Below are 23811 nucleotides of genomic sequence, written 5' to 3'. Positions count from 1 at the left end.
TCCAGTTTAAGTTATTCATAATTGTAATCCCCAACTATTTAGTTGAATTTAGAGCCTTTAGATTTGTGTGATTTATCATGTAATTCCTTTTAGTATTCATGATGATAACTTCATACTTTTCATTACTTAAGAGTCAAATGCCACTTTTCACACCATAAAGATGTCTTGTCTAATTCATTGGTTTTGTTCATCTGATGATTTTACAAAATGGTAAATCACAGCATCATCGACAAAGAATCTAAGATGTCTGCTCAAATTTTCTCCTAAATACATCTACATCTACATCTACATCTACATTTATACTCCGCAAGCCACCCAACGGTGTGTGGCGGAGGGCACTTTACGTGCCACTGTCATTACCTCCCTTTCCTGTTCCAGTCGCGTATGGTTCGCGGGAAGAACGACTGTCTGAAAGCCTCCGTGCGTGCTCTAATCTCTCTAATTTTACATTCGTGATCTCCTCGGGAGGTATAAGTAGGGGGAAGCAATATATTCAATACCTCATCCAGAAACGCACCCTCTCGAAACCTGGCGAGCAAGCTACACCGCGATGCAGAGCACCTCTCTTGCAGAGTCTGCCACTTGAGTTTATTAAACATCTCCTTAACGCTATCATGGTTACCAAATAACCCTGTGACGAAACGCGCCGCTCTTCTTTGGATCTTCTCTATCTCCTCCGTCAGACCGATCTGGTACGGATCCCACACTGATGAGCAATACTCAAGTATAGGTCGAACGAGTGTTTTGTAAGCCACCTCCTTTGTTGATGGACTACATTTTCTAAGCACTCTCCCAATTAATCTCAACCTGGTACCCGCCTTACCAACAATTAATTTTATATCATCATTCCACTTCAAGTCGTTCCGCACGCATACTCCCAGATATTTTACAGAAGTAACTGCTACCAGTGTTTGTTCCGCTATCATATAATCATACAATAAAGGATCCTTCTTTCTATGTATTCGCAATACATTACATTTGTCTATGTTAAGGGTCAGTTGCCACTCCCTGCACCAAGTGCCTATCCGCTGCAGATCTTCCTGCATTTCGCTACAATTTTCTAATGCTGCAACTTCTCTGTATACTACAGCATCATCCGCGAAAAGCCGCATGGAACTTCCGACACTATCTACTAGGTCATTTATATATATTGTGAAAAGCAATGGTCCCATAACACTCCCTTGTGGCACGCCAGAGGTTACTTTAACGTCTGTAGACGTCTCTCCATTGATAACAACATGCTGTGTTCTGTTTGCTAAAAACTCTTCAATCCAGCCACACAGCTGGTCTGATATTCCGTAGGCTCTTACTTTGTTTATCAGGCGACAGTGCGGAACTGTATCGAACGCCTTCCGGAAGTCAAGAAAAATAGCATCTACCTGGGAGCCTGTATCTAATATTTTCTGGGTCTCATGAACAAATAAGGCGAGTTGGGTCTCACACGATCGCTGTTTCCGGAATCCATGTTGATTCCTACATAGTAGATTCTGGGTTTCCAAAAACGACATGATACTCGAGCAAAAAACATGTTCTAAAATTCTACAACAGATCGACGTCAGAGATATAGGTCTATGGTTTTGCGCATCGGCTCGACGACCCTTCTTGAAGACTGGGACTATCTGTGCTCTTTTCCAATCATTTGGAACCCTCCGTTCCTCTAGAGACTTGCGGTACAAGGCTGTTAGAAGGGGGGCAAGTTCTTTCGCGTACTCTGTGTAGAATCGAATTGGTATCCCGTCAGGTCCAGTGGACTTTCCTCTATTGAGTGGCTCGAAACAGCATATGCAGACACTACGGGATGATGTTGGCATTGAAACAGAGGATGACACGCGTAAAGCTGAAATACTAAACACCTTTTTCCAAAGCTGTTTCACAGAGGAAGACCGCACTGCAGTTCCTTCTCTAAATCCTCGCACAAACGAAAAAATGGCTGACATCGAAATAAGTGTCCAAGGAATAGAAAAGCAACTGGAATCACTCAATAGAGGAAAGTCCACTGGACCTGACGGGATACCAATTCGATTCTACACAGAGTACGCGAAAGAACTTGCCCCCCTTCTAACAGCCGTGTACCGCAAGTCTCTAGAGGAACGGAGGGTTGCAAAAGATTGGAAAAGAGCACAGATAGTCCCAGTCTTCAAGAAGGGTCGTCGAGCAGATGCGCAAAACTATAGACCTATATCTCTTACGTCGATCTCTTGTAGAATTTTAGAACATGTTTTTTGCTCGCGTATCATGTCATTTCTGGAAACCCAGAATCTACTATGTAGGAATCAACATGGATTCCGGAAACAGCGATCGTGTGAGACCCAACTCGCCTTATTTGTTCATGAGACCCAGAAAATATTAGATACAGGCTCCCAGGTAGATGCTATTTTTCTTGACTTCCGGAAGGCGTTCGATACAGTTCCGCACTGTCGCCTGATAAACAAAGTAGGAGCCTACGGAATATCAGACCAGCTGTGTGGCTGGATTGAAGAGTTTTTAGCAAACAGAACACAGCATGTTGTTATCAATGGAGAGACGTCTACAGACGTTAAAGTAACCTCTGGCGTGCCACAGGGGAGTGTTATGGGACCATTGCTTTTCACAATATATATAAATGACTTAGTAGATAGTGTCGGAAGTTCCATGCGGCTTTTCGCGGATGATGCTGTAGTATACAGAGAAGTTGCAGCATTAGAAAATTGTAGCGAAATGCAGGAATATCTGCAGCTGATAGGCACTTGGTGCAGGGAGTGGCAACTGACCCTTAACATAGACAAATGTAATGTATTGCGAATACATAGAAAGAAGGATCCTTTATTGTATGATTATATGATAGCGGAACAAACACTGGTAGCAGTTACGTCTGTAAAATATCTGGGAGTATGCGTGCGGAACGATTTGAAGTGGAATGATGATATAAAATTAATTGTTGGTAAGGCGGGTACCAGGTTGAGATTCATTGGGAGAGTGCTTAGAAAGTGTAGTCCATTAACAAAGGAGGTGGCTTACAAAACACTCGTTCGACCTATACTTGAGTATTGCTCATCAGTGTGGGATCCGTACCAGGTCGGGTTGACGGAAGAGATAGAGAAGATCCAAAGAAGAGCGGCGCGTTTCGTTACCGGGTTATTTGGTAACCGTGATAGCGTTACGGAGATGTTTAATAAACTCAAGTGGCAGACTCTGCAAGAGAGGCGCTCTGCATCGCGGTGTAACTTGCTCGCCAGGTTTCGAGAGGGTGCGTTTCTGGATGAGGTATCGAATATATTGCTTCCCCCTACTTATACCTCCCGAGGAGATCACGAATGTAAAATTAGAGAGATTAGAGCGCGCACGGAGGCTTTCAGACAGTCGTTCTTCCCGCGAACCATACGCGACTGGAACAGGAAAGGGAGGTAATGACAGTGGCACGTAAAGTGCCCTCCGCCACACACCGTTGGGTGGCTTGCGGAGTATCGATGTAGATGTAGATGTAGAAGACCAGAACTTCCTAGGATTTTCTGTCAAGTCGGTACATAGAATTTTACTTTCGAATTCACTGAACGCTTCACGCATAGCTCTCCTTACGCTAACTTTGACATCGTTTAGCTTCTGTTTGTCTGAGAGGTTTTGGCTGCGTTTAAACTTGGAGTGGAGCTCTCTTTGCTTTCACAATAGTTTCCTAACTTTGTTGTTGTACCACGGTGGGTTTTTCCCGTCCCTCACAGTTTTACTCGGTACGTACCTGTCTAAAACGCATTTTATGATTGCCTTGAACTTTTTCCATAAACACTCAACATTGTCAGTGTCGGAACAGAAATTTTCGTTTTGATCTGTTAGGTAGTCTGAAATCTGCCTTCTATTACTCTTGCTAAACAGATAAACCTTCCTCCCTTTTTTATATTCCTATTAACTTCCATATTCAGGGATGCTGCAACGGCCTTATGATCACTGATTCCCTGTTCTGTACATACAGAGTCGAAAAGTTCGGGTCTGTTTGTTATCAGTAGGTCCAAGATGTTATCTCCATGAGTCGGTTCTCTGTTTAATTGCTCGAGGTAATTTTCGGATAGTGCACTCAGTATAATGTCACTCGATGCTCTGTCCCTACCACCTGTCCTAAACATCTGAGTGTCCTAGTCTATATCTGGTAAATTGAAATCTCCACCTAAGACTATAACATGCTGAGAAAATTTATGTGAAATGTATTCCAAATTTTCTCTCAGTTGTTCTGCCACTAATGCTGCTGAGTCGGGAGGTCGGTAAAGGAGCCAATTATTAACCTAGTTCGGTTGTTGAGTGTAACGTCCACCCATAATAATTCACTGGAACTATCCACTTCTACTTCACTACAGGATAAACTACTACTAACAGCGATGAACACTCCACCACCGGTTGCATGCAATCTATCCTTTCTAAACACCGTCTGTACCTTTGTAAAAATTTCGGCAGAATTTATCTCTGGCTTAGTTTATGTAGATCATGAACGGCATAGGTCCTATAACACTTTCTTGGGGAATGCCAGATATTACATCTGCTTCACTTGATAATCCACCAGGTACTATAAATGGTGACCTTTCTGACACTAAATCACAAATTCAGCCACACAACTGTGACGATACTCCATAGGCATGCAATTTGATTAGAAGTTGCTGGTGAGGAATGGTGTCAAAAGCCTTTGGAAAATCTAAAAATATGGAATCAATTTGACACCCCCTGTTGATAGCAACTCATTACTTTGTGAGAATAAAGAGTGGTATTTTCTGAGTCCATGTTAGCTATTTGTCAATAAATTAAGCTCTCCTGCGAACTTCAGGAGAGCTTCTGTAAAGTTTGGAAGGTAGGAGACGAGGTACTGCCAGAAGTAAAGCTGTGAGAACGGGGTGTGAGTCGCACTTTGGTAGCTCAGTTGGTAGAGCACGTGCCCGCGAAAGGCAAAGGTCCCGAGTTCGAGTCTTGGTCTGGCACACAGTTTTAATCTGCCAGGAAGTTTCAGATGTCTTCCTAATTGGAAGAAGTTTATCTCTGTGGATGCCAACTTATGAGAGATACAGTCATTCATGCCACAGAGAGCTGGGCAAGGTTCCCACCAAAGACGTGTGAGCACCATACTTTAAGGAGATGGCGTTGGATCATGTGGTCAACCACCCAGCAATAAGTAGCCATCAACTTGCCCATGAAACACACACTTTGAAGGATATAGCATGGGGAGTACTGGTGCATAGGTGTTACACCCCTATCATAAAGAACGTTTGCAAGCACTGGGACCAATGGATTTTGAGCCTCACATTCACTTTTTATCAGTGGATTATCCAGCACAGTACTGTAGTGCTGAACTTCGCACAGTTTGCAATGTTCACAGATGAGGCCTCATTCACCCATGACAGTGTTTTCAATGGCCACAACAGCTATTTCTGGGGTGAGGACAATCCCCATGCCACCCACATTGGTGGCCACCAGCAACAGGCATTGTCCAAGTTCACCTAATAGGAAATTATTTGCTGCCTCTCCATTTGTCTGGTCCACATTACCTGTTGTTCCTGCTAGATGTGCTGCTTCAGTTCATGGAGAATGTCCGCTATGTTGTCCACAGAAGGATGTGGCTTAAACACAATTGTGTACCAGCCCACTTTGATATTAATCTCCATGAGCACCTGAACAACACGTGCCCTTATTGTTGGATTGTGTGGGGAAGTCCTGTCCCATGGTGAGCATGGTTGTCGGATCTCACACCTCAGGATTTCGGGGCGTATGTCAAGACATTGGCATATGAAACACCTATAGAAACAGATGAAGACCTGCTGCTAGTGTCCAAGCTGCTTGTCGCCTGGTACAACAGATACCAGAGATCGTAGTGAGAGTGTGGCAGAACTTCATGCCCCATTGCCATGCATGCGTTGAGACCGGCAGTTGTCACATTGAACAACTATTATGAGCTACACTGTTATGCAGTGTACGCTGTGTATGCCCACAACAATAAATATGCATTTCTGACCATTGGTTCCCTATCAAAATATAATCGGTTTTGGACCCACTATCACGTGTTCCAATTTGACACAAAAGTTTTTAGGCACCCAGTAAGATGCCCTGTATTCAGCTTTTTCAAAAGTAGTTCAAATTCTGCTTTTAAGGTACATCTACCAATGCTGTCTGCATCTTCTTCTTCTTTTCCTTTTTTAATAATCCCTTCAGAAAGATTTTCTTCACTGTACGGTTTCATTTTAGTCTGTGAGGGCCTTACTGTTTCCATTTTCTTGTAATGTTGTCCAATATAATGCCATTTGCATCCATAACTGTTCCACCTCCATTGCTTCTGTCTGAAAATAAAGATTTTAAAAGTTCATGTATCCTATCTGCATTTCCCTTTTGCATATCATCTTCTGCTGCCAAGAAGATGCGCTCAACATATTTTTCTCTTGGCTGTCTTGCCCCTCTGTTGATATAATTTTTCAAGCTTTTGTACTTCTGTTGGTCTTCCTCATTGTTTGAGATCTCTAGTGTCCTACTTTGTTCTGTCATATTGAAAAGATCAGTGGTAATCCAACCTTTTTATCTGTCTTTGTTTCCCTTGTGTGCTATTTCACTTGTCTCTTCTAAGATACCAGTTTTGATTGACCTCTCCAACTTTCTTGGATGTCATTATTGTCTCCTGCATTTGTTTTCTTGTCTGTTGACTTTTCATACAATTTCAGTGTTTTGTTTTTACATTTTGTGAAATCCCATTTATATCTGTCACTCTTCATGATTTTCTTGAATTTTAGGATGCTTTTTATCATTATTAGTATGTCGTCACTACCCACATCACATTATCTGTACCTATTTTCTATATCTTTGTTTAACAGTTGTGACGTGATGTGTTACCATTTCTATTTGTTTTCCACCTAAAACTTCTTTTTGGGTAATGGTTAGGAAATATTTTTTGTAATGGAAAGTTTATGTCTTTGGCAAAGTATCATGAGACTGTTTCCACTTTTATTCCATGACTCCTTTCCAAATTTTCTGATTACCTCTCTTTCCTCCCTCTTTCCAACCATAGCATTTATGTCACCCAGTAAAATAAGGTTTTCATTTCCATTGATTCTTCCAATAATCTCTTATAATTCATAATTTCTTCTTATTCGTGTCTAGTTGCTGGCATATAATTTTACTGAATTGTGTTTGTGTCACATGGTTGTATCTCAACTCTAACAAGAATTAATCTCTAATTAATCTAGGTCTCATTTGTCTATTGAGAATATTTCTGATTCCTACAGTCCTAGGCTTGTCTTTTGCTATTCCACTGTGTATGACTGTGTCTATGTAGAAATCATCGGTATTTGATCATTACATTTCTGGAACTCCTACTACATCAGTACTCATTCATTTCATTTCTAATTTCAGATTTTTCTATTTTGCTACACTGCAGAAGAGAAGTAACATTCCATGTAGCCATTCCCATTGTTTGGAAATTGTACTTTTTTTCTTCTTGCATTTGTCCTTGTCTGGAGACCTGAATGATAATCTTACATCTGTATAATTTAACCATCCAGTTCTGCTGGATACCTCATGTGCCTTTTGCAGCAGTTTCCTCTGCCAAGGACAAAAGTGTGCACTACTTTGTACCCGCTCATTTGTACTCTGAGACCTTTGGCCATTGGTAGAAGGGTACCTCCTGTTCTCAGGAGAGGAGTTACTCAATCCCTGTATATCATCCACTTGCTGAGCAAGTATTACCCGCCTCTCTACCATCAGGAGATGAATATCGAAGTTTTTCTTCCAAAAAAGCTAGGACCAAGAGGCATTCCTAAGCTCTTCGGTACTTTTATAGCAACCAAAAATATTTTAAAAAATTATACATAAAAGATAATTTATTGGGCTGAAAGGGCAAAATCACTGGACTTCTTTAGGACATGCAGTTATTGCTTTAGTAGAAACTATTCATGCAACACAGCTGTGTTAATGGAAACAAAGTCACCTAAAAATAGACATCAGAGTATGAAATATGTCAGGGTTGAATGAAAATAGTGAGCAGCAGTGCATGATTTCACAGTGACCATTAGTAAGACACTTAACTGACACCTCTTTTAAAGGGACTTGATTCTACAGTCTATAAAGAAAAGAATCTCCAAACTTAAACTGCTATCAAATCAAGATAGAATATGAATCAACTAACCAAGTGGCTATAGAAGATACAAGAGGACTGGGCAAGAGAAAAACTGCCTGTGAAAATGAAAATCCACAAACAGAACAGTTTCTTCTGACATTTCTGAGTTCAAAGAACCTCATATTCTAAACAGTAGTATTTGTAACTCCATTTGTTTTTGCTTGTTTGCCGTCACGTAGGAAGCAAAATTTCTTCAGCATTTATTTATTTGGCCATTGAGATGTGTTATTACACCCTGAACAGATCCTCCCTCCCCCCTTGTTTTAACCATAAGAGATTTGATCCAATAAAATGAAGTGACCACACAGTATATCAAAGAAAAAGCAATTGCTAGACAAACAACTTTCATGACCATTACAGATCTTATGAGATGATATAACTTGTTTACTTACTTAGTATTTCTTTTCTTGCAGGTTGAGCGTGTTCAGTACAAGCATCCACTACCAGATCGTGTTCCACAACACAGTTTCAGTTACTCTGATCATGATGCAGTCCTAGCGACACTGGAGCTATCTGTCATGTCTCCTGAAGCTCAACCACAAATTGGCAAGTGCATTAGATTAGAGTACTGTATTTACCCGAGTATAAGACGATGCCCTCTCCCTGTTTTTTAAGAAGTGCTTTGAAAGAATTTTATTTTTAATATATTACAACTAATCTGTTTTAGTGATATAAAGTAAAAGAAGTTAATATTGTACCTGTTCTAAACTTAGGCCATTTATTGTGTGTCTACATTTTGATAATGTGAGGAGAAATTAATTAAATGAAAAGAAATGGTGTCCATTAATTTTTACCGTCATTTCGTGTTTTGCTTACTATCTAAGACAGTTGTCTATGGTATCACTATTTTTGGATAAAGTCTAGACTCAGGGCCAATGCCAGTCACGGCAGTTTCTCTACTGCTCACAGGTTGGCAAGGCATCAGTTTCACATAGCCAGTGGGATGATAATTTGAGAATATGTTGCAATTTCCAAGGTGGAGGTTAGGGTGGGATCTAATAGCACAGCTTACCTCTATCTAAATGAAATGGGTATCAGTGAAAATTGTAATCTTGGTTGTCACAAATATTTGTCTATTTATTCGGAATATGTTGCAGCTTCTGAGGTGGTTGTTACAGTGGGATCTGAAAACACTGTTTTTTTCCTAGTGCATAATGGATTTCACACCTATATTGATGTAAGAAAGTAACAATATTCCTTCATCTTGTGCTTCCAAACATCTGTCCACTCTTCTCTCATTGGTTGCTTATTACCAGCAGCTGACATACACACTTTCATTCCCATCACACACTTTCATTTCCATAATACCTCATGGTAAGTGTTGACAACATTACTGCGTGACACACATAAGAATGTCACTGGTCCTTATCTAGACTTCTGCTGTCTCCTGCAGAAATACATACTATTGTTGAGTATTTGTCCAATTTTAAAGTCAGTTCAATCCTGACTACAAATGGATTCAGACAAACCATTGTTTACATGTTGTAGATTAGGGTGTATACGACCCAAGACAACCGGGAGATCCGGGAAAAACCCGGAATTTTTTCATCCGGGCGAAAACCGGGAAAAACCTGGGAATTTTTTAGAATTTCGGGACTTTTTCAGTGTTTTAGTTTTCTGTTAAATTTTTGTAATTTTGAGTGGTAAGAACCTATACTCTAACAAGGATATTACTGTATCCCGCTACTGCAGAATAACACTTCAACAATAAAACATAAACGAGAGAAAAAAACGAAAATAACGTAAATTTGTAAAGAAAATGTGCCATATACGACAACACACAGTGCTCATGCAAGCGTCTGCCAACAGCAAAATGTGTCAAATGCTTTAGAAAGACTATGCAATGCTTCACAACAACAAATTGCCTCCGATGAGCGTGAAGTCACAACTGTTTACATTAGATTCATGTTAGCAGCTATGAGCGGGCTCATGCGCACGCGCAGTTGAGCCGCGTTTGAGCAGTAGATTCTCCCACTTCTGGCTACAGGAATGTGGCTGTTGGCTGCAGCTAGATGCTATCAGGAAAAGGGGGTGCCAAATTCATATTCTTGAGGGGAAAAAAAGCTTGTTCCACAAAGCGCTTAGCATCCAGCGCACGTTGGTCTATCGATTATTCATATGATTTTGAAATGCATCCCTGTTGGTTTTTGAACATTTTTAAACACATTTTAAGTTGATTTCTGAATGAATCATAAGTTTATTTTTGAATGCGTGCATAGTGTATGTGGTGCCCCTGTTAGGAGAATCCTCGTCGCATCTAGAAATAATCTTTCCACAGACAAAAGGAGACGGGGCCATATGAGCTGAGCGGAGTAAAGCCGAACGGATGAATGCCAATCGCCGTCTGATTATGTGGTTGAGTGGGTTTGCGAATGATCAGCGTTGTTAGTTACTAGCGAAATCCATAGATTCAGACTACCAGAATGAAAATAAACGACTAACAGGAATAACAGGTGAGAAAGATTACGTATTATCTTCTCAGTGCATACAAGAAAATGAAATTTTGACAGAAAATTTTTGGCCAGATCGCTATACTAGTAAGGACCAGTTGTACAGTCCCCGGCTAGCAGCTGCCTAAGTTCTGTACCGGAAGTAACGCGGAAAATGCGTTGTACGAACATGTAACAACACCTAACCAGAGAATAATCACAGGATAACTAAACCTGTGATCCTGACAGGGTTAGTGAAGTTAATCGGCGAACAAATTTTGACAATGGCAGAAATAGCTACAGAATTGGTAGTGACAAGGTCGTTTGTTAGAACGAGAAAGGAGAAGAAACAGAGACATCACACAAATTATGGAAGAATAAGACTATTCCAAATTTATATAAAAATTTCGTAATACTACATTTCGATGACCTCACTGTCTGGTCTCCTTCCCCAAAACAACCAACCAACCAACTACATTTCGACCTCATGCTTGAGAAACTGGTGCGTGTGAATGAAATGTGAAACAAACAAAAAATATAAACAAAAATATTTGGGTAAATAGTAATGTCACTGAAGCGAGGGAAAAATTAAAACTACTCCACAGTGCAATGCTGAATAATAGAGAGATTCCTGAGGTAAAGGAAGCCTTCAAAATAGATCAAGCACACTATAAGGACTTACTCTCACAGACCAGGAGCAACTATGTTGCAAATGAGCTTCAAAACTCACACAACGTAACTGCTGGCATCTGGGCAGTCATAAACAGTTTTAGAACCTGCAATGACAAATCCCGTATGGACTTTACTATTAACCACAATGGTATGCTCGTAAAAGACCAACTGGAAATTGCAAATATTTTTAATGAATATTTTTCTTCCGTAGGGGAAGCCATAAATGACGAACATAAAAACATGCACTTCAGTTTTAAAGGTAATACATGTGACCATAGTATATATCTAGCCCCCACAAACTGTGCAGAAATAATGGGCATCATTAGCTTTCTAAAACCCTCTAATTCAGCTGGGCATGATGGCTTAAATACTAATGTTTTAAAAGCCTGTAGCCAAAATGTCTCTGTACCTCTGTCTGCAGCAGTCAACAATATAATAGAATCAGGCACCTTTGCAGACAGACTCAAAATAGCACAGGTAACACCCATTTTTAATAAAGGTGACAACAACAAAATAGAAAACTACAGACCAGTCTCAATCCTTCCTGTCTTTTCCATTCCAAAATAGTTGAGAAAGTTATATTCAACAGGATTATAAACTTTCTTAACAAACACAACCTGATGTTCGAAAATCAAAATGGTTTTCTAAAAGGTAAATCAACTAGCACTGCAGCTGCTCAACTAATTGAAGAGGTGATAAGGGGTATCAAAAGCAAGGAACATGTGGCAGGTGTATACCTAGACCTGGAAAAAGCCTTTGCTTGTGTGAACGTTGACATCCTATTAGACAAGCTATGGAAAGTGGGCATTAGAGGCACTGCTTATGACCTAATAAAGTGTTATATAAACAATAGAAAACAGTTTGTTCTACTTAAAACGGAAAGTGGTGTCTACAAATCAGAGATCACGTGCATAAAATATGGTGTGCCCCAGGGCTCGGTGTTGGGCCCCCTTCTGTTCTTGATCTATGTAAATGATATTAAATACTGTACTATAAATTCCAAAATTGTTCTCTATGCCGATGACACGTCCATTGTATGTAAAAAGGAATCATGTAATGAACTAGAGGCAGAGTGCAATAATGTGACAAAAGAATTTGTTCAGTTTTTTAATGAAAGCCATTTACATGTAAGCACCAGTAAAACATGTTTGATGGAGTTTAACAAAAGTAGTTTGAATAATGAAATTAAATTATACATGGGCAACGAATTGGTAAAGAAAGAGTCTAGTGTAAAATTCCTTGACATAACAATCCAAAGCAACCTGAAATGGGACACACTTATTGACTCCCTAGCAACTAAGTTATCAAAAAATGTATTTGCAATCGGTACTATTAGCAAGTTCTGTAGAGACACCGTAGTCCTAAAGACTGCATACCATGCTCTTTTCTCCTCTCACTTGAACTACGGTATTGAAATTTGGGGGGCAACAACCAAAGCTAATCTAGATAAGCTACTCATTCTTCAAAAAAGGGTGTGAGAATAATCTGTGGAGCAAAATATAGGGAATCTTGTCGCAACTTGTTTCCAAAAACAGAGGTGTTAACTGTTGTAAACACATACATTCTAAAAGCCATATTGCTTGCGAAAAGACTGCACCCAAACACTTATTCAGATTTCCACCAGTACAATACTAGAAATAAAGAAAGATTTTACACTGGCAGTCACAGAACAACACTTTACGAAAGGGGGCCTCAGTATGCAGGTATAAAATTAGCTAATGCACTGCCTAGTGCAGTCATGGCTCGTCCTACAATTAAACTGAAACATCAACTTAAGAAATTTTTAGTAAAACAACCTTTCTACTCATTAGAAGAGTACCATACTTATATGAAGAACAACAAATGCTTTGTGAAATTATGTGAATAGAAATCAGTAAACATCTTATTGTAATTTTGTTGTAAATTAATGATGTATTCAGGAGAATGTGTCTTGTGTATTGTGCAAATAACTTTAATCATTACTGTTTCTTTGTACATGTGCAGTGTGCCATTCGATGTTGAATAAAGCTATTATTATTATTATTATTATTATTATTATTATATAACTATTTCCTAACATAAAGCTTTTTGCTTGCAGTAGGCCTAATAGGTATTTGATATTGGTACTTACAAGGGAACCTCCCCATCGCACCCCCCTCAGATTTAGTTATAAGTTGGCACAGTGGATAAGCCTTGAAAAACTGAACACAGATCAATCGAGAAAACAGGAAGAAGTTGTGTGGAACTATGAAAAAATAAGCAAAATATACAAACTGAGTAGTCCATGCGCAAGATAGGCAATAGCAAGGAGAGTGTCAGTTTAGGAACGCCGTGGTCCCGTGGTTAGCGTGAGCAGCTGTGGAAGGAGAGGTCCTTGGTTTAAATCTTCCCTCGAGTGAAACGTTTACTTTCTTTATTTTTGCAAAGTTATGATCTGTCCGTTCGTTCATTGACGTCTCTGTTCATTGTGATAAGTTTAGTGTTTGTGTTTTGTGACCGCACCGCAAAACCGTGCGATTAGTAGATGAAAGGACATGCCTCTCCAATGGGAACCGAAAACATTTGATCGCAAATGACATGTCTGATATATTCTATACGACACAGGTGACAGCATGTGCGTCACATGACAGGAATATGTTGTCGACCCACCTAACTTGTACACTTGGCGAATGGGTAGAAAGATTCTTCTACCTTCCCCGATTTAGGTTTTCTTGTGGATGTGATAATCACTCCCAAAAAAGTGATGAAAACATGAGAGTTTGTCACATAAACTGAAAATAAAAAATTAAATTTTCTACTCGAGGGAAGACTTGAACCAAGGACCTCTCGTTCCGCATCTGCTCACGCTAACCACAGGACCACGGCGCTCCTGACCTCAGATTAACCTCGATGTTGTATATCTTGCACATGGACTACTCAGTTTGTGTATTTTGCTTATTTTTTCATAGTTCCACACAACTTCTTCAAGGCCTATCCACTGTGCCAACTTATAACTATATCTGAGGGGGCTACGCTGGGGAGGTTCCCTTGTTAGTGAATTATATTCTGTTGTGTTATAAAAATGATCATTTGTGCCAAGAAAGTCTCGTTTATTTGTTGTGTGTTACAAAATTGCTGCAATATTAGAAAGGCCTATTTTGTTTTATCAAACAGACAGTGACAAAATAGATGTAATCAGATCAAGAAACCAAACCAGTCTTGGGTATTATTTGTATCAACAGCTTTTCCAGTATTAGATAACAACATTTCGGTTTTTCATGTAGCGAAACGTTTGTCGAACTTTGATGAGGGAATAGATTCTTTCCCAGAAAGGAAAGCACGCCATATAAATCTGTAGCAAGATTAGAGAGAAAAAAAAAAAAAAAGAGGGGCAGGATGTCAAACCGGTTGACTAGGAGCAGGAGAGGCACAATGGTACATTTCAATTTCCACTGTCCTGAATATAGTTTGATGGCATCCATTACAAAATATACATGTTTCAATACCACAGAGTGAAATACAGTGACGTGCGATAGAAGAATGCTGTCTGAAGAGGCGTGGCACTGCCCTTTGGCACACGTAAGACCAAACAATGTGTCTTACATTTCCTCAAACATATATGTTTTATGCTTCAGACTTTACAGGAAGATGTGCGCTACAAGATGAACAAATTTTTAAGTATCTACCCGGTTAGCAAATATCGTAGATCCGGGGCTGATGCGCAGAGCAGTCTGAGTTATAGTGGGTGATCTCCACATGACCCATGTTTACATTTTAGTGGTTTTGCTGTTCCCCCTTCGTTAAACCCTCATGTCAAATGAAAACGAAATGGGTATCTGTGGCCAGGCGCTATAAAGTTCATTAAAATACATTCACATAATTACGGAAGACTAAAATATGTTATTAGTTTCAGATTTGATTTTATTTTTGTCTGTTTGCTAAAGAAATTTGACTTTTATTAACCTTTTTGGCAGAGGCAGTCAATGTATTTGAAATGAAATGTGTAATTTCACAGTACTGGCTAGTTTTAACTGTTTGCTGCATTTCAAGTGCACGTTTTCATCTTCTAGCACGTATGGCACTGTGCCATAATAAAGAACCAAACATGATATAATACAGTACTGGTGCTGCAAGAAAATTTACATGCCGAAACCCACACTGAAAAGCTTAATATCAGGCAGAGGTCTGCTTCATTGGGAATCTGGACATACGAATGTGCAATTTAAGTATGCACTTTAAATGTGCACATTTTAGTATGGTTCACGAAATTACGATGCTCTTGGAGTATCCTCTGATGTCTTGTTTCTTTTATGACATAATGTATGATCTTTCAATGTTTTACACATACATACATATGGGCTTCCTATGTAGTGGCAGCTGCGCAAGCGCGGTGTCACCTGTTATCTGTGCTCTCTGGCAACTGCTGAAAAGAACATATTTCTAACACATCGTGGGAAAATATTGTGAATGGCGGTTTGAAAAATGTTACTTTCAAAGTAAACATCCTTTTACATAAGCTGAACTATGTGCGAAAATGTACCATGAATTTCTTAAATTACAGAGCGTTTGACTCTTATTTAAAAATAAACTCTTCGATGATGAGTCATTTAGAAGAATATCGAACCCTGAAGATTTGACATTTATGTCATTATAAAAAATTTTACTGGCACATTTGTGTGATATATCTTAAAGTGTAACACGCGCAAAAAAGATCAACATTATATGTGAAAGTTTAGCTTCTCTTGTAGCTTATTAACCTTAAAGACAAATATTATATGTGAACGCTTTGCTTTTCTTGTAGCAACACTATGTATATTAATTTAAACTATTACCTTGCCCTGTTTGTTTGTTCGTGCTACTTAACAGTGATGTTGCTGTTGCCTGACTACATCACGTGTCCTATGCTCTGAATATCCGCTGTCATCGTCTGGCGAGATCACGTGACACGAGCTATGACTGGCTTACAAACGCACATCGCAATCTAGACTTCAATGATTCGGACAGTAACATGCAGTGTTGATGGAATTCCAGTGTATACTTTTGTAATACGAAAATATGCAGCATACATGTTGCTGCACATCATAGATATTTCCAAAACGTGTCTTTCTCCCTGAGTTTCGTTCTCTAAAGTGCCGGGAAATTCAACGCCCGTGGATAAACCCATAACCATTCAAAGGATTGGTAAGTTTTGCAGGGAAAATATACTGTCACTTAACATGGAAAAAGTGTTTTCACTCGGGAGAAAGTGTATTTTTAACTGGAAAATCTGGGATTTTTTTTTTTTTTTTTTTTTTTTTTTTTTTTTTTTTTTTTTTTTTTTTTTTTTTTTTTTTTCTTGTCCACGTATACACCCTGTAGGTGTTCACAAAAACCCAATGTACATAGTGCACATTGCCATGAGTGGCAGCACGACAAAATTTGCTGCTCGCTCACCAGTCCCTTCATGCCTCTGCACATTTGTCCTATTTATCAACCAAGCTGGTGTCTCTGACCCCCCCCCCCCCCCCCACACACACACACACACACTCCCAAATTTTCCAAAATAAATATGCAGGTGACCTCAGTTGCCAAAACGTCATCTGTAACTATGAGACAACTCCTATATTAACCAATTACATACTATACAAATATTGACATCAACAGCAATAGTTCAGTCTGTGAATGTAAGACAACTCATTATTATTCAAATGATTAATTTGGGAAAAGGTCATCTTATAATTGATTAAATGTGGTAGATACACTATTTGTTCCATGTAGCCATAGTGAAGAGAACCTCGAGGATGCGGAGCATGTCGTAAAACAAAAATATGCAGTACATATTTATGAAAGAACTTATATTCCAAAATTCCTTCCACAGACCTTAAGTGAAGTGGTCTTGAAGGATGTAGGATAAGTTAAATATTTTTTATATTTAAACTAATACTAAGCTTATGGCAAACATGTAAATACATGTGTACAAGTGAGTGTTGTAGCCCTGTATCATGAGAGGAAATAGTGTGCAGTGCTTCCTTACTTGATTATGCAGATTTCACTACTGCATGGAACTATTGTCGAAGTTAGGCACTATACAAAACTTGTGTTATTGTCCTTTATTAGGAACCAAACTGTTTTTGGTTACTTGTAAGTTATTGAAATGAGTCATTATATAGACTTTCTTATTGCTAGTCTTGATTTTGTGAACTTAAGCTGTTAATTTGAAAGATAGAAAGAATGGAGCAGAAGAAATGCATGTTTTTCGGTGCTATTCTTTTTTTTTTTTTTTTTTTTTTTTTTTTTTTTTTTTTTTTTTTTTTTTTTTGTAATCTTGCATTCAGTAATAGTACTTTTACTGAATTTTTGAAACATACATACCTTAATAGGTTTTTAAAAGTAACATTGTCGAGATGACGTCCTTGCCAGACACAAATTTGGATCCTCCCCTGAAAGTTAATGTGTAGCTCTCTCCAACATTTCATTTGGTAGAGCTTCAATTTCCTGATGAATGAAAATCCTGAGGTCATCAATTGTTCACGTACATTCTTGATTTCAAGTAGCTTCACAAAAAGACATCACAGATCAATAGATCTGGTAATCATGGGGGCCAAGGAACATCACCATATAATCAGATGACGTGTCCTGGGAACATCTGTTGAACCACTTCCATGGGTGGTCTCCCCATGTGATCTGTGGCACCATCCTGTTGGAATCACATTCCTCTCATTTTATTCAATGCCTTTCAAGTTCTGGACGAAGGAAGTTGTTTAACATTTTGATGTAACGTGCTGATTTCACAGTAACTTTGTTTCCTCCCTCTCCAAAAAGTGAGATTCAACAATCCCCATCTTGGAGATACCTCACGACTTCTGTACTTTTGAGCTGTGGAGAGGTTTTTAGTGTAGTTCATGTCGGTTCTCCAATGCCCAGTACCGACAGTTCTACACCTTAATATAACCATCCAGATGAAAATGGGCTTCATCACTCATGAATTCTGGGACATCTGCATCTTCCATAAGAATAGTGTCCATTATGTCACAACTTATCTTAGAAGAAAGAAGAAAGATTAAGGAAAGGCAAACCTACGTTTCTAGCATTTGTAGACTTACAGAAAGCTTTTGACAATATTGTCTGGAATACTCTCTTTCAAATTCTGAAGGTGGCAGGGGTAAAATACAGGGAACAAAAGGCTATTTACAATTTGTACAGAAACCAGATGGCAGTCATAAGAGTCGAGGGACATGAAAGGGAAGCAGTGGTTAGGAATGGAGTGAGACAGGGTTGTAGCCTCTCCCTGATGTTATTCAATCTGTATATTGAGCAAGCAGTAAAGGAAACAAAATAAAAGTTTGGAGTAGGTATTAAAGTCCATGGAGAAGAAATAAAAACTTTGAGGTTCACCGATGACATTGTAATTGTGCCAGAGACAGCAAAGGACGTGGAAGAGCAGTTGAACGGAATGGACAGTGTCTTGAAAGGAGGATATAAGATGAACATCAACAAAAGCAAAACGAGGCTAATGGAATGTAGTCGAATTAAGTCGGGTGATGCTGAGGGAATTAGGTTAGGAAATGAGACACTTAAAGTAGTAAAGGAGTTTTGCTGTTTGGGGAGCAAGATAACTGATGATGGTCGAAATAGAGAGGATATAAAATGTAGACTGGCAATGGCAAGGAAAGCATTTCTGAAGAAGAGAAATTTGTTAACATCGAGCATAGATTTAAGTGTCAGGAAGTCGTTTCTGAAAGTATTTGTATGGAGTGTAGCCATGTATGGATGTGAAACATGGACGATAAATAGTTTGGACAAGAAGAAAATAGAAGCTTTAGAAATGTGGTGCTACAGAAGAATGCTGAAGATTGGGTGGATAGATCACATAACTAATGAGGAGATGCCGGCCGAAGTGGCCGTGCGGTTAAAGGCGCTGCAGTCTGGAACCGCAAGACCGCTACGGTCGCAGGTTCGAATCCTGCCTCGGGCATGGATGTTTGTGATGTCCTTAGGTTAGTTAGGTTTAACTAGTTCTAAGTTCTAGGGGACTAATGACCTCAGCAGTTGAGTCCCATAGTGCTCAGAGCCATTTTAATGAGGAGATATTGAATAGAATTGGGGAGAAGAGGATTTTGTGGCACAACTTGACAAGAAGAGGGGACCGGTTGGTAGGACATGTTCTGAGGTATCAGGGGATCACAAATTTAGCATTGGAGGGCAGTGTGGAAGGTAAAAATCGTAGAGGGAGACCAAGAGATGAATACACTAAGCAGATTCAGAAGGATGTAGGTTGCAGTAAGTACTGGGAGATGAAGAAGCTTGCACAGGATAGAGTAGTATGGAGAGCTGCATCAAACCAGTCTCAGGACTGAAGACCACAACAACGAAAAACCAATATTGGCGCTATTTAAATAAATAAATAGTATTGTAAAAAGTGGCTGGTTGCTCTTATTTTTGATGTAAGAGTCAACCCATATTTACTAAATTGAATTTTTTTTTAATATGAACATGAGCTATGGTTATGCAGTGTATAAGTACTGTATGTATTGTAATCTAAATAGATGCTAGTAGAGCCAAAGTGTGTGAAAACCATTTGCTGTCTTATTTGTCCAACATCACTTGACGTATCACCCCTAATGGATAAATGTACCACAACTTTTATACACAAAATTGAATGACCTTTCCATATCTGTAGAAGAACACCATCTCACTGTTAAAAAGTATTTTGATCCGGGGGGGAGGGGGGGGGGGGGGAAAGGGGGGGGGGGGAGGGGGGTACACATTGAGAATGGCATTTGATTAGTCAAACTAATACGAGGTGTGTTTTTTAAGTAAGTGCCGTTTTTAAATTTAAAAAAGACGTGCTAAGATATCTCGATAATTTTATCTCTACATGAAAGCCTGTGCCTTAAGCTACTTTTCTACATAATTTCCATCAATATTGAGGCACTTGTCATAATGTTGTACCAGTTTTTGAATACCCTTCTCATAGAAGTCTGCCGCCTGACTTGTTAAACACTGCATCACCACTGTTTTGACTTGGTCATCGTCTTGAAGATGCTGACTGCCCAGGTGTTTCTTCAAGTGCAGGAACAGATGGTAGTCACTGGGCGCAAGATCGGGGCTGTACGGAGGATTATCTAGAGTTTCCCATCGAAAAGATATGATGAGATCTTTGGTCTGATTCACCACATGCGGAAGGGCATTGTCTTGCAGCAAAACGATGCCCTTGCTCAACTTCCATGGACTGTTGCTTTGATTCCGGTGTGACATAGGCCACCCATGTTTCATCACCCGTAACAATTTGGCTTAAGAAATCATCACTGTTATTGTGGTGCCGCTCAAGGAAAGTCAATGCACTGTCTAAACGTTTGGTTTTGTGCACATCCATCAACATTTTCAGTATGCAACTTGCGCACAATTTTTGGTAATTCAAGTCCTCGGTCACAATGCCATACAAAACACTACGAGAAACATTAGGAAAGTCATCCTGCAAGGAGGAAATCGTAAAGCGTCTGTTTTCTCTCACCTTATTGTGCACTTCCTGCACCAAACTTTCATTAATGACCGAAGGACCCCCACTCCGTTGTTCATCATGCACATTTGTGTGGTCATTTTTAAATGCTTTCACCCACTTTCTTACCATTCCATCACCCAAAGTTTTCTCGGTAAACTGCACAGATATCACTATGAATATCGATCGCTTTTAGGCCTTTAGCACTAAGAAATCTTATAACAGTCCGTAATTCACTGTCAGTGGGACTCACGATTATCGGAGGGCATCTTAAACACTCAGTACACTACGTAAACAAGAAAGAATCAGACTGCAATGGCATCAGTGCATAGATTAACGTACAGCTTTCATGTAAAAATAAAATTATTGAGATATCTTAGCTTGTCTTTTTTTTTTTTTAATGGTACTTACTTAAAAAACACGCCTTGTATTATGCAATTACAAACAACTAAAAATGACCTGCAGGTACCAAATAAGATACGAAATAAAATACTGAGTGTAAATTTACCTGGAGTTCAGCTGGGAAAGAAGTTAGAATGGAGTCAGAGAGTTGTTTTATTTTGCATGTTCTCATTCCCTATTGTCTTTTGGAATAATCGTCTGGGAAAGTGCTCCTAAAGCATAAAGTGTTTACCAATTTTGATTCCGTAAGGAACTATTGTACAAAGCTACCATAGACTATATTAGTCACATTCCCATTAGTTTTCATTACTCTTACATATCTAGATTTCGGCTATAAATATATACACCAGTAAGATCGTATGGTGACATGTACTGCCATGAGTTTGTTTGATTGTAACTCAAATGCACTGAAAATGGCTATTAATAGCAAAAGCTAGATATGCAAGAGTAATAAAAACTAATGGGATTTCGAGTGATTGCTGTGTACCTCTCCTTTCATAAAGTTTTCATTCAGCAAAAGTGAACAGTAAGAATGGTACTTGGGTTTCTAACACACACAGCCTCTAACATCAATTCGTCCATCTGTCCTTATACCTTTTTGAGTATGACCAGATTTGGTACTCGTTCTCAACCTAAAGTACTTAAATTTATACAGAGCGAAGAAGGCATAGCTGAATTAATTGTACTTAGCTTTTCGATGTTGTTAAAGTTCTGACGTGTCTCGAAGGCTGCTGCTTCTTCTTGTGCAAGCTTGTAAAAATAGGTTCTGGTAGTAGTTTTAAATTGATGTTTGCTTTTAAATAAATAGTCTTGGCCCGAGTTCGAGTCTCAGTCCAGCACATAGTTTTAATCTGCCAGGAAGTTTCAGTCTTGGCCATGATGTCATTTTCCACCAGATGGTTTAATTGCATGTTCTGATACACTTTCACAACTGGTTACAACGTTCACATATGTGAGTGATGACAACAATTTATAGAGTCACCCTTTGACATACATCCACTTTTGGGCATCCCCGACAATCAAGTGCCGTCTGCATTGATATGCCAAAGACCTCGTAAAATCTTCACGTTCAGGTTGGAGTTGTTGTTCTGGTTTTTCTATGTACGCTTTTTACACATGCTAATACTGTTACAAAAGCTACAAAAATGTGGAACCTATAGTTTGAAAATAACACCTACGGTAGCTATTGGTAATTATTTATGGGAATATGATTTTATTTCGTGTTGACAATAGTATACTTAATATGATTTGGGAATGTTTTCCAGTTTGATTGTCAAACAGGTGTTTTGCTGTTTTGTGTTCTTCTGTGAATTGGCTACATCTGTTTTATGTTGCCTATTAGGATTTAAAAATAATAAAGTAATTTTGGTGTGAAGTGTTTTGTGGGCCAACTATGTTTTTGAATTCAAAATAATGACACAATTTTCTGATTTTAAATTTGGCTATTTTCTGTTTGGGATAGAACTGACAAAAACTAGGAAGCATTTCAGTGTCTCTGTCTCCTAAGTTATCAGATGAGACGTAATGTTCCAAATGATAAACTTAATTGATAATTTGACATTATTGCACAATTTGTAATTTTCATCTTTTAGTTTGTTATTGACATTAACATGGCTATTTCTGTGATGTCAGTTGACAGAGGATTGTTTACAAGTAATAAGCATTTTTCTGTTTCAAAATTTGTGTTTTCTTGGTAATTGTGTAGTTACAAATTTGATTATAAGCCAACATTGAAGATAATTTTTGATAAACTGTAAAATCTGTATTATATTTGTTATCTATAGGACTTACAGGGTGTCTACAGATGTTATCTATTGAAAAATATTGTGTGAACAGTTTGACCAGATTGTAAAGATAAACTAGAAAGTTTTGCTGAATCTACCGATGCAATATCCATAATGTTAGAAGCCCCATAAAGTTTACTCTTCAGTGGTATTCAGTGCCCCTACTAAAAACCAGCTGCAGTTGACGTGTGATGTGCACAATTTCAATATGAGACAAAAAATAATTTAACGTGAAGACTTTGCCTTTTTGTGTAGGGTTCGGAGCAGATTTATCTACTGTGGTACCAAGTCCTCTAACAAGCCATTAGCCACTCCTCCTGCAAATTACCTGCTTAGAGAGAAACAGCAACTATTTTGTGTAACAAACAGAAGAGCCTCCCTATTTTCCTTCAAAAATCATGTCCAGAAGCAGCTGTCTCAAACCTTATCTCCCAGGACTCCTTGCACATTCTCATGAGGAGCCACAAAGGGATATTCCATTCATTGCTCAGTAGCACCCAGAACTGGCTACATTATTCCATTCCTTGAAACAAAGATAGGTATTTCACACATGAGTTTTCCAAAGAGGTGTTCCAACACCCATGCAAGATACTTAACATTCTTTGCCACCCATGTGTCCATTTTACTCACAAATTACTGTCGCAGAGGTCATGGGGCATTCATGTGCAAATCCAACAACTGCCCACCATCTCCTGTCCTAACCTGTCGCTGTCATTTACTGTTCAGAGATGGGCCACTTATGAAAACTCATGTCTTGTCTGCCAACTTCGCTGCAGCCACTACAGTGCATTCTATGTAAGTATGTCTATGAACCAATCATCCAGCCAGATGAATAGCCAGTTCAACTTCTTCTTCACAATCTGTTGCACCACTCACTCTTATAACCTCAAACATTCTGGGTTTAACAGCTGGGGATTGTACCTGCATATTAATTCCCTTGTGCACCTTGCCATCCACCTGCTTTTGCTCTGTCTCCTG

General features: G+C 39.1%; 1 protein-coding gene across 1 annotated transcript in view; it reads left to right on the top strand.

Moving 5' to 3' along the window:
* Positions 1–23811, top strand: part of LOC124621957 (putative neutral sphingomyelinase) — a 101389-nt gene that overhangs the window by 69571 nt on the left and 8007 nt on the right. Inside the window, exon 6 of the mRNA XM_047147484.1 lies at positions 8524–8656. Within this exon, the coding sequence (XP_047003440.1) occupies positions 8524–8656 (133 nt within the window). The remainder of the gene's footprint in view (positions 1–8523; positions 8657–23811) is intronic.

Source organism: Schistocerca americana, chromosome 7 (assembly GCF_021461395.2).
Source record: "Schistocerca americana isolate TAMUIC-IGC-003095 chromosome 7, iqSchAmer2.1, whole genome shotgun sequence".
In the NCBI taxonomy this organism is placed as follows: Eukaryota; Metazoa; Arthropoda; class Insecta; order Orthoptera; family Acrididae; genus Schistocerca; species Schistocerca americana.
Note: the sequence above shows the minus strand (reverse complement) of the source record. Positions and strands in the feature narration are given on the sequence as shown.